We start from the raw sequence: 12,752 nt of genomic DNA, 5'->3' as shown, positions 1-12,752 counted from the left end.
TCTACAAACTTCACATTAGTCAATGATACAATTAAGTCTACAAACTTCACACTAGTCGATGATACAATTAAGTCTACAAACTTCACACTAGTCAATGATACAATTAAGTCTACAAACTTCACATTAGTCAATGATACAGGTAAGTCTACAGACTTCACATTAGTCAATGACACAGGTAGGTAAGTCTACAGACTTCACACTAGTCAATGACACAGGTAAGTCTACAAACTTCACACTAGTCAATGACACAGGTAAGTCTACAGACTTCACATTAGTCAATGATACAGGTAAGTCTACAAACTTCACATTAGTCAATGATACAGTTAAGTCTACAAACTTCACATTAGTCAATGACACAATTAAGTCTACAGACTTCACACTAGTCAATGACACAGGTAAGTCTACAGACTTCACACTAGTCAATGACACAGGTAAGTCTACAGACTTCACATTAGTCAATGATACAGTTAAGTCTACAAACTTCACATTAGTCAATGATACAGGCAAGTCTACAAACTACATTAGTCGATGATACAGGTAAGTCTACAAACTTCACACTAGTCAATGATACAATTAAGTCTACAAACTTCACATTAGTCAATGATACAGGGACTAGTCAATGACGGACTTCACACTTGTCAAAGATGCACATAAAATTGAGAATGGAAATGGGGAATGTGTCAAAGAGACAACAACCTGACCAAAGAGCAGAAAACAGCCGAAGGCCACCAATAGGTCTTCAACACAGCGTGAAAATCCTGCACCCGGAGGCAGGCTTCAGCTGGCCCTAAACTAAAATGTGTACTAGTTCAATGAAAATGGACGTCACACTAAACTCCAAAACATAGAAATGAACTAAAATTGAAAAAAACATACAAGACTAACAAAGGCCAGAGGCTCCTGATTTGGGACAGGCGCAAAAATGCTGCGGGGTTTAAACATGTTTAGTGAGATCTCAACCCTCCCCCTATACCTCTAGCCAATGTAGAATAAACAAACACACAGCAATAGGCACAGTAAAACTCAGTTTAAAAGAAGTTTGAGTCAGATGTCAGAATAGGTAATAAAAGAAACTAAGCAAAATGACATGACTAGACTTCACCATGGTCAATGATACAGGTAAGTCTACATACTTTACACTAGTCAATGATGCAAATAACTCTAAAAACTTCACACTTGTCATTGATACAGTTAGCGTTTACAAACTTTACACTAGTCAATGAAACAGGTAAGTCTACAGACTTCACACAAGCCAATGATATACGTAAGTCTACTACAAACTTCACACTAGAAAATGATACAGGGATACAGGGAAGTCCAAAAACTTTCACACTAGTCAATGATACAGGTAAGTCCACAAAAGTTTCATATGATGAATAATAATACTCCTACTCTGCAGGGAGTGGGCTATACTGGTTTATTTCTGTCCATGTTTCTGCCTGTCAATCCCATAATATGTTTGTCGTGTTTATCTCAGGAACTACATATCAAAGCTTCCAGAAATTTAGTATTAAGCTTCATGTTTGCATGCTATACCATGTGTTGTATTTTCGGATTCATGACTCTTTCACCTCCTTGTTACCAAATACATATATAATTTTACACATATTTGAAATTAATGACATTTTCGTCACATTTTACTTAGAAACTAAAAATCAAGGCTTTCTGAAATGGGGGAATCAAACTTCTGATGTGAGAATGTTATACTGTGTGATGCATTTGCATTTCCTTTGTTCATCAACTTCTGTTTATGGAGTTCATGATTAGTTTTCAGACAAGATAGCTGTTTTTTATGCATTAGCAGTAGACAATAGGGGCATTAAGTTTTACCCTTGACCGTCTGTCTGTCCATCCATCTGTACTAAGGGTCCGGGAACGGTCATATTTGCCAGTCATGTCCTAAGATGAAAGCTATATGTCCTAAATGAGTAATTGGGATTTAGGATAAATTTTATTTTTTAACAGAAATAATTTCGGTCATTTCATTGACTTCATGTTTGAAATCGGGTTTCTTAATCGCCATTTTCCACTTGTGATCACTTGTTTTTGTTTATAATCCCTTTCCTGTAATAAAACTGCCACTCCAGTAGTTTAATAATCCTGAGGGCCCTCCTAATATCTATATCAATGCCTACGGGAAACATTGGCTAATGATCGCTAACCACTTTTTACCTGTGGTTTTAATTCACACCTGACAATTGGTCACATTGATCACAAGCTCAGAATAATATCTTTAAGAAATTAAAATTCCCTGACAAGTGTATTCATTATTTAATTACTTTCAGCAAAGACAATCATCAATTCTGATTTAAAAATAAACCTTACTTTAATTGACGTAGAAAAAAGTATTTTTTCATGAGTAACACATGTGCTTTATTTACTATGTAATACGCCTGCGTGAAATTGTCTTCAGCAAATTAAATATTTAATCGTAAAAGGCAAATTGATTTCATGCTAAAATAAACGAGTGCAACTATAATCTGTTATATTCAAACACTTTTAAAGGTAATAAAATTAAAAAGAAGCCGGTGATTTCCTGTCAATTTGATAAACAAAACGAATCCCGGAAATGAATCCGGAATTATTCGTACTTTAATATTATCGCAAAACTTCCGGTTTTAATTTTGTCAAATGGAAAGAAACGTAAGCAATGTCTGAGAAATTAACCATTTTGAGTCATTAAAATCATTTCAATTTTAAACTGTTGCCTTCCCTAAACTGTTCTTGAAGGTTTTTAGAAAAATGGTAAGAATCTTACTTAGTAAATGCGATGAAACATCAATACAAGTTCGTTGATGCTATGAATCTAGTTTGACATCAACAATTTGAAAGGGGCACCAACTTTTCAATCATCTGAAAATGACCGAAATTGTGTGAAAAAATTTCCGGATCCTTGATCTGTTCATCCATCCATCTTCCATCCATCCCATTTCCGCACTTTAACAAGTTTTTATATTTAAAATTTTATGAAACTCATACACAATGCTAAGAACCAAAACTGGCAGACATATGCCCCAGTCATAGGCAATGGGGGGCAATATAAGTGTTACCCTTGACCGTCCTTCCTTCCATCTGTCCCTTTTTGTTTCCGCACTCATATTTAAGTTTTCCTGACCCAAATTTTGTTAAACATATACTCAATGCTGAGAACAACAACACTCAGACAGAGTTCGAATGTGGGCAGTGAGTCGCTTGCTGTTCTAGAGTTATGTCCCTTTATAACTTGAAAATTGCAAATTTTTACATTTTTATACTCTTACTTAAGTTTGCCTCATGCAAATCATATGATACTCATACACAATGCTAAGAACTACAACACGCAGACCGAGTTTAAATTTTGGCAGTATGTCATTAACCGTTCTAGAGTTATGCCCCTTCATAACTTGGAAAATTGCAAGTTTTTCAGTTTCCACACTCTTGCTTAAGTTTTTCTCATCCAAATTTTATGAAACTCATGCACAATGCTGAGAACCACAACATGCAGACAGAGTTTGAATTGGGCAGTTAGTCATTTACGGTTCTAGGGTCATGCCCCTTTTTAACCTGGACAATTGCAAAGCTTGAGCGAGGTCATTCGTGTCTTCAGTCACATTCTTGTTTAATTTTTATAAAATTGTGAATTTAAATATTTAAACAATGAAAATTTGTATCAAGAATTACATGTTACTTAAGATAAAGATTTCTTCTAGGAGGTCAACCTGTAAACTGTAGAAATTATCAGGAAATAAAGGTCCAAGAACAAGTTCAGAAACTAGCCGTAGGGACCATACCCCGATCAATGTGGGTTATACTAGAGGAGGATCTTGTGGACACTTGTAAGGCAGGGGATGATGTCACTATATGGTAAGTACCCTTAAGCTGTTCATCGGAAAATGATGTCATTATACAATGTTATATAACTATTATCAACACTTTTGTTTTGAATTCCATAATTTATAAACTGAAAATTTTAATACAGACAAAATGTATCATTTGAACCATGCCAGTACTGAGGCACCAGCTATTGGATGATTGGTACCCTTGTAGATTGACACTACATTAGCAGCAGCTACATCTACTGAGTTGTAGTAATATAAACATATTATTCTATTTTGTGCTCACAAGATTACCAAGATTGTATGAAAATAGTTTATTTGAACAGATATTGATATACTTTGACATTCCAGAATCGTTGAAACTATCTTTTAAATATCACAATGAACTTGCACATAAAAATCAAATATCAAGCTTTTAAAAATCACCTAAACTGTGGGAGGAAAAATATGGACAGTTGGACAAGGTCCATATATATAAAAACGTAACTGTTTTATCATAGAAAAATTATGTTTTTTTGTTCAGCATGTAGTAGTGATGAAAAATAAGAATTAGGTTATTGTGACTTACATTTTATGTATAAGCAATAATTGTTCATCTTATTTAAATTTTTATTTATACTCTTTTGTCTCCCATGCAAAGCATTGCGGGGGACATAGAAATACCTGGCGTCCGTCCGTTCGCTCTTGTTAGTTCTCTCGCATATACTATTCTTGCCTGATTTTTATGAAACTTACATCATAGGTTTATATTAGCAATGTCTCAGACAAGTTTGAAAATCAGTGTCGATCAATTATTTTTAAAAGAGTTGTGCCACTTAGAAATATTAATTATATTGTAAACTGCATTGTATTTGCTATCAACCCTTCATTTCTCTTAACATGCTTAAGATAATTATAAAAAGTTTAATAAAAATTATTTTAATTTAGTAATTGCCCCTGGATAGATAAAATATATGCAATACCGGGACATTGGGACTCTGTTCTTTTATTCACTATTGATATAGTAGTCATTTTGAAGAAGAAAAAAATCTTTATTAATTAGGATTAATACCTACAGTACAAAAATCACAAAATAGACAAAAATAGTAAATTTTAAGTTTTCAAACCTTGAAAATTTGTTTCCAACCTTTAGAAAGTCTTTAATGGTATTTTATTACAGTGGAACAGTTAAAAGAAGATGGCGGCCAGCATCTGTAGACAGTCGATGTGAAATTGAAGTTGTAATGAAAGCTAACCATGTTCTAGTGACCAATGAACAGCGTAATTCAGTTCTCGTCAATCAAGATCTGGTATTTCACTTATCAGGGCTCACACTTCTATTTTTGAAACTGACAGTGCTCAGTGTAGCAAATAAGCAAAGTGATGGACATCAAAATGATTGTTTTGCCTTATTCACCCTGTAGTGCGATTCCTGCTTATATGTAATTTTAGATAACTTGGTCTGAAATAAGATAACTTTAAATTTAATTATTTAATGGAACAAAACTCCACAGAATTACTAAGCAAATTGTGCACATTTATAGTTGTTTTCATCAAATGGTTTTAGGAGGATGCCCTTTGTAAACATGGGCTTCAACATTTCTACATATATGGGGAAGTGTGCCAATGCAAAAAAATTAACATTTTAATTGAACAAAAATGTGTAGTTTGGTCACCCTTAAAAAATTGTTTGTTTGGCATTGCCGACCCACACTATCAGCAGGTGGGTAGGTAGGTAGGGAAATTATTTTTTTTTTTTTAATTCAAAAGCTTTATACATGTAAATCATGAAGTCTCTAGATCAATGGTGTCTAAAGCATTGCAGCATTGTTGTGTGTACATGCTAATGGTTTCTTTGAAAGGGGTCAACCGTCAATGTCGCATTCTACATCATATGGATAATGTCAGTTTTATTGGCAGAGTTAACCAAAGTACCCAGAAAAAAACACAGAACTGAGGCAGGAAACTGACAATTTAACCTTATAAAATGTATGACGTGAAAATTGAACTTTAATTGTGGGACTGCCTGTTGAACAGAGACCTGATTTCACATCTTGAAGTTGTGGTCACAGTTTGGTAAAATTACCATATTTTAAATGGCTCAACCAGTACGGCTCCTTGTACAAATAGACAATGATTTAAAACTTTGATTGTTTGCTTTGGTTTTATAAACATCACTTTCTACACCATTTGGGTAATTTCATGGCAGTCAGTTTTGTTGGCGTACTAAACCGTAGTACTTGAGTCAGTGATATTGTTTTCCTCAAATTACAGCCGAAATTCGGCTTTTTCCCCTTGAGAAAATTCCCAATTACTAAAAAAAATGGCTTAAAATTCCTCCCAAAAAGTTTTACATTTTCCCCAAACAGTGATGGCATTGGTAGTAATGATTGTAAATATCGTATTCATGTTATTATTTTGATATTAGAAAGCACTTTTGAGATCCGGTTTTCTGATCAGAATCATCATGGTGTTTGTAACACATGTGGTTTTCAATGCATTAAGTACCATCATTGCTTCTGTTTCTTTCCCCTCTTAGAAAAGTACCTTTCAGGTTGAAAATGTCTGACAACCAAAATATACATGAAAAAACAGTGCAAAAAAGACTGCAAAGGTCGGCAAAAAATCGGAAATGTGTTTAGAATAAAATATACAAATTTCCCAATTTCAATAAAAAATATGCATTTAATTTTTTCCCAATAAAAAACGGTAGAGGTTGTTTTGAAAAAAGACAACAATATCACTGGAAGAAAAGTGCCTACCTGCTAGAGGAAACTGACTAACCTGATCACATATGACATGAAAATCAAACCTTAATTTTTGCAACTGCCCAACTAGGGCTCAAACCAACACCTAGAGGCTAGTAATCATACATGTAAGGTGTGACAAACTACCGGTACCATACAAACACGCCTACTGCCCCTGATAAGTTTTGAGGATAAAGGATCTGTACCAAATTAGGATAGCAAAATATTAAAAATTTGGAAGGTTGGCACAAATAGACATGGTGTTTATACTAATATTATCCAAGTGCAAGGTTTTTCAAGGCTAGGTTTAAAACGTATGATAAATTCAAAATAGAAATATGCAGCAGGACAATTTTTGCAGATAAATAAATTATGGGTTGTAATGCTTGTTTGATTAACAGAAATCTGGACATGCATTACATGAATACAGATAAATTAATGAGCCCTTAGAATTGTGGAAAAGGAGGGGATTTTATTCATCACTAGTACACTAACGTCACAGTACCCAAATTGCACCGAGTACCCAAATTGCACCTATTTAGCAAAAATGGCAGCGAAAATCTTACAAGTTTTCTTAGAGACTATACAAGTTGCATTTTTATGATTGGACATTATGCACGTCTTTCAATATAGGTAAATATATTTAAATATAAACAAAACGTTCACAGTATATATAACAGATGAAGTGTTCACTGAAAAAAGTAAAATGTACGGAAACGTCGTCATGCGACGTCCACAAAAAGTCATCTTTAAAAAATTAGCAAATAAAATATGTTACAAGCATCCATTTTTCAAAAAACTAAATAGTAAGCATGGACTAATGTCAAATTGTTCTAAATATTTGAAGAAATAAAACAATACATCTGTTAATCAATTTTTCTATGATTCAATATGGATTCAAATTTAAATTGGTGAAACCATATAGTAAATAATGATACATCTACAAAATAAATACAAAACGGAAACTTTTGTCTAGATAATAATGAAACGTAGGTGAAAAAACTGTCAAAATAGGTGCAATTTGGGTACTTTCACGTTAGATACATTTATAAATATGTTTCTGTCAGTATCTTTTATGTTTTAAGAATTATCTTATTCATGTTAAGAAGAAAGGCAAGAAAAGGGGGAAGTACTTCAATTGACAAAAGATGCTAGTCTTTAAAATATGTATGTTTTGTACCAGGCTAGCATCTACTGGTACAAAACTACTAAAAACCTGTAAATCTGGGACCATTTTGGTCTTTTTGCTTTGGTGCTTTCAGCCATAATTATCTTGAATGCATCATTGTGGTTCTGACTATAGTAGATACTTTATTCTCTGGTTCAAGGGAAAATTTGTCAATGATAAATTTCAAATATTTAATGAATTCAACAAATGTAAGAGTCACGCATATTTGTTCTGTGATGTCCCGGTGAAAACCTATCTCATGAAGCGACAAAGTCAAGCAGACATCAACTGTTTCTGTCTCTCAGAACGTTTCTTTCAATGAATAGCTGAAAATTTGATTTTTGATAAAATCCATCTCCCTTAACCATTGCAGCATAGGGAGATGCTTCCCCCTGCCGGCCTCTTTGACATTACTTTTGGCAGACTTTTTCTATTCCATGTCATTTAAATGTTTGCTCCCAATACAGTGTAAGGCAAGCGCTTTTAAGATCGTGATTTGAAATAAGTAAAGTCAGGAACAAACTCGGCGTATACGATCAAATTCCGGCACAATTTCAATTTTTTTAAAATGAAAAAAAATAAATTTCTGAAACGCAAATAAAATTTTTTGGGCGGCAAGTTTTTCAGTGGGTCGGGCATAAATGCCAAACAAATGAAATTTTATTTTAGGCCTTGTGTGCATTTTTATTTATTTTTATTTTTTATCAGTTTTGATATTTTTGGGATTCTTCTTGCAAAATAAAGACTTTCTACATAAAATATCCTACAGGTTGTTTTAAAATGGATGGAAACATGGCACAATGGTTTCCTCACATATGAAGATCAGATAATTTTCATAGTCGACATCTTTTGTAACTGGAGACATGTTTTTGTGTCATTTTTTTTTGTTCCATTGTTCGTATATATCAATTTGATTGTAAGTGTAATTATAAAGGGGATGCTCCACTCTTCAATACTCTTTTTATTTAAACTAGTGTATTCTTTATAGTATGAAAATTCATATCTCACAATTAATTTAAAGTATTTGGAAATATGCAAAATTATATCTTTAAGATTTGTGTACAGTGATATTAATTACTACAGAATACAGATAAACAAACAGACAACAAATACCCCTAAAGCTATGGTTATACAAACCCAAGGAAAAAGCAGGAGCAATTTCAGTGCTAGGAATTTGTTTAAAAAGCATAAAATGAGATATACTAATTAAGTCCATCTGTCCGTCTGTCGTCAACATGTTGGACAATAACTCAAAAATGCTTTAACCAATTTTCCTGAAACTTTGGTGAATTGTTTACATCTATTGATGTAAGCTCCCTTTCAATTTTTTATAAATTTTATTTTTTATGTTTCTGAGTTATGGGATTTTATTCTTAAACTAGAGGCTCTAAAGAGCCTGTGTCGCTCACCTTGGTCTATGTGCATATTCAACAAAGGACACTCTCAAACATTGAAGACGAGAATAGAATTCATGACAAAAATCTCTGTTTTGTTCATCTCGTATTGCTGATCATTTATTTATCTATTATAATTTTTATCATGTAAGGCAAAACGCAAAAAAATATGGAAAAAAAAAATTGTCATTAAAGGGCAATAACTCCAATAAGGACTTGTCGGTTGATTTCCTCCATATTGTCTTAATTGTAGATCTTGTCTGGCTGATCATTTTTGCTTATTTAAGTTTCTATCTATCTATTATAATTTCTAAGATATAAGGCAAAAACACCAAAAATTGGTAAAAATGATCAATGGGCAATAACTCTAATAAAGAGTCAACTGACGATTTCGACCATGCAGACTTATTTGTAGATCTTGTCTTGCTGATCAGTTGTGCAATTTAAAGTTTCTTTCTATCTATTATAGTTTTCAAGATAATAGGCAAAAGTGAAAAAAATGGTAAAATTTGTCATTTAAGGGCAATAACTCCATTAAGAAGTCCTCTGACAGTTTTGACTTATATGGACAATTGGTATAGCTCAACATTCTGAACAGTTTTGCTCCCATCAGATTTTCTCTATTTATAACAGTTTTCAAAATAATAGATAAAACTTGCATTTTACCCCTATGTTCTAATTTTAGCCATGTCAGCCATCTTGGTTGGCAGGCGGGGTCATCAGACACATTTTTAAAACTATATACCCCAAAGATGATTTTGGCCAAGTTTGGTTGAATTTGGTATAGTAGTTTCAGAGGAGAAGATTTTTGTCGAGCCTTCGACTTTTGTCGAAAAAGCGAGACATAGCGATCCTACATTCCGTCGGCGTCGTCGGCGTCCACAAATATTCACTCTGTGGTTAAAGTTTTTGAAATTTTAATAACTTTCTTAAACTATCCTTGATGTCTACCAAACTTGGTCAGAAGCTTGTTTATGATCATAAGATAATATTCAAATGTAAATTTTGTAAAAAAAAAATTCCATTTTTTCCGTATTTTACTTATAAATGGACTTAGTTTTTCTGCCAGGAAACATTACATTCACTCTGTGGTTAAAGTTTTTGAAATTTTAATAACTTTCTTAAACTATCCTGGATTTGTACCAAACTTGGACAGAAGCTTGTTTATGATCATAAGATAGTATCCAGAAATTTTTTGTAAAAAAAAAATTCCATTTTTTGTAAAAAAAAAATTCCATTTTTTCCATATTTTACTTATAAATGGACTTAGTTTTTCTGCCAGTTAACATTACATTCACTCTGTGGTTAAAGTTTTTAAAATTTTAACAACTTTCTTAAACTATCCTGGATTTGTACCAAACTTGGACAGAAGCTTGTTTATGATTAAAAGCTAGTATCTAGAAGGAAATTTTGTTAACATTTTGTTCCATTTTTTCCGTATTTTACTTATAAATGGACTTAGTTTTTCTTCCAGTTAACATTACATACAGTCTGCAGTTTAAGTTTTTATAACATTTATTAGATTCATAAACTATCCTGGATTTTTACCAAACTTGGACAGAAGCTACTTACAATCAAAAGATAGTATAGAGAGGAATATTTTTATCAATTTTTTTCCTCATTTTTGTTGAGCCTGTGATTAACAGCAAAAGTAGGCGAGACACTGGGTTCCGGGGAACCCTTACAAATTTTTGTAAAAGTTAACGGACGACGACGACAGACGCCAAGTGATGAAAAATGACATTGAGGAGTTATGGAACTTTATTCGTTGAAAAAGCGACGGGTGTATCATGAGCTCATGGCCCAGCTATTCATTTCAATTGTATTTTTCAGAAAAAGGAAATCCTATCATTTTGGGAGAGTCGTTCTCATCAACCACTGACGGGGAGAAACCAGATCTTGACCAGTTTTTGTCCACAAGTCTATGGATTATATGTGGTCAAACTTGCCGTAGCTATGGCTTTAGCTGGTGGGGTTCAGGTAGGTGTATAAATAGTTACATTTGGTCTGGCATGAAAATCATGATGCTATACTGGTAGGGCTCATATAGATATAACTACAGTTTATATCTTGATTGGCATTCAAGTCTGTATCAAAATTTGGAAATTAGCTAGCCAACACATTTAAGTAGTAAAACTTTTCCCTTGCTGTTTTGAGTTCAGGATGAAACATATGCCAACCACAATGTTAGTGCCATCTCTATCTTGTAAAGCCAGTGATGACAATGGCCTAGCCCTGTTTGTAAGCTGTTTAAAGGTACAGCAGGAATATATTGTACAGCCTACAACTCTTTAACACAAAACTTGTTTAACCTGGTTCACTAGTTGATAGAAATTTCACTATACATTAAAATGAAGACCATTTTACATCTATATGTGCTTTTAAACTAACAAAAGCGATGTGAGAAATTGACATCAATTTTCTCTTTGTCATCTAACCAGGCACTTTTTATCCCTTTTATATAGTTATAGTCTGTCAGCATGTAGATGTCTTATAATGGTACTCGTAATATGAAAGTTATACTAAATAATTCAGCCTATTTCAACTTGTCTTGGGAGGAATATTGGGTAGATTATTAAAAATATAATATAAAGGTAAAGTGGTAATTATGGGCTCTTCCCTAGAATGCCTGGATATTGCATGACCCTAAGGCCTTACGACCTTTTTACATTTAGTTAACTATCATTAGAAAGTAATTGACCAGAATGTTTTAAAAATTACTGACTTTAGAATTTTATTGATTGTCCGATAAGGATATTTGGCAGAAGTGACCAGATATTGCCTTTTTAAAATAATTATCAGTTACTAAACCTGACTTAAAAAATAACTTACACTAGATGAAATGAAATAAAATTTTAGAATCGGCTATGGTTTGTTAATTGTATATTTAAGTAAAGGAGACAAATGTAGTATAAAATGCATGTTTATGATTTTGTAGAGAGTGGATGAAACTGGAACCAGAGTGAGAGGAGAAATACATATGTTATTAGTTGGGGATCCAGGTAAAATAGTTTGTGTAGTGTATAAATGTGGAAATTAAAGTTAAAAAAGAATTGTATTTATATCCATTCTCTGAAGGGTTTACATTCAGAGTTGGACACTATGAATTCTTTTATTTTTGTGGGTACCAATTTTCATGTTTTGGGGAAAACTAACATTTTCCTGGTTATTTGATTTTGTGCTTTTGCCAAAGCCTGCAAACTTCCCTAAAGAAGATTCACAATTCGTTGAACTTTTAAGTTTGTGGTTCGAAATCCATGAAAACTGGTATCCAATGAAAAATAATGAATCCACAGCATACTGGTTAAACACTGTCTCATGAAACATTCATTATATTTTTCTCAGGAACTACAAATCAGAGCTTTCTGAAATTTGGTATCATGCTTCATATGAGCATACTTTACCTTGTGATGAGTCACATCCATAGCTCATCAACAAGCTGTTTACAGAATAGTTAAATAGTATAGAATAGCTCACAGTACATCTTGTTATACATTGATGATATCTGTACCATAATAGACTACATGATCACTAAATCTAGATTTTTTTGGGATGACAAGTAACCCTTTCTACTGCCAAATACAAGGGCAATAATTCTGTGAAAAGTGGTTTAGTTGCAACAAAACATTAACTTGATCTAAAACTCACC

The 12,752-nt window shown here is 33.1% G+C and overlaps 1 protein-coding gene across 1 annotated transcript in view; it reads left to right on the top strand.

Annotated features, from left to right (window-relative positions):
- The window catches only part of LOC127704253 (DNA helicase MCM9-like), a 36,489-nt gene that overhangs the window by 11,574 nt on the left and 12,163 nt on the right, over nt 1–12,752 (top strand). The window contains exons 7-10 of the mRNA XM_052208204.1: nt 3,690–3,843; nt 4,975–5,104; nt 10,937–11,083; nt 12,042–12,105. Coding sequence (XP_052064164.1) covers nt 3,690–3,843; nt 4,975–5,104; nt 10,937–11,083; nt 12,042–12,105 — 495 coding nt within the window. The remainder of the gene's footprint in view (nt 1–3,689; nt 3,844–4,974; nt 5,105–10,936; nt 11,084–12,041; nt 12,106–12,752) is intronic.

Source organism: Mytilus californianus, unplaced genomic scaffold (assembly GCF_021869535.1).
Source record: "Mytilus californianus isolate M0D057914Y unplaced genomic scaffold, xbMytCali1.0.p SCAF_6, whole genome shotgun sequence".
Taxonomy (NCBI): Eukaryota; Metazoa; Mollusca; class Bivalvia; order Mytilida; family Mytilidae; genus Mytilus; species Mytilus californianus.
Note: the sequence above shows the minus strand (reverse complement) of the source record. Positions and strands in the feature narration are given on the sequence as shown.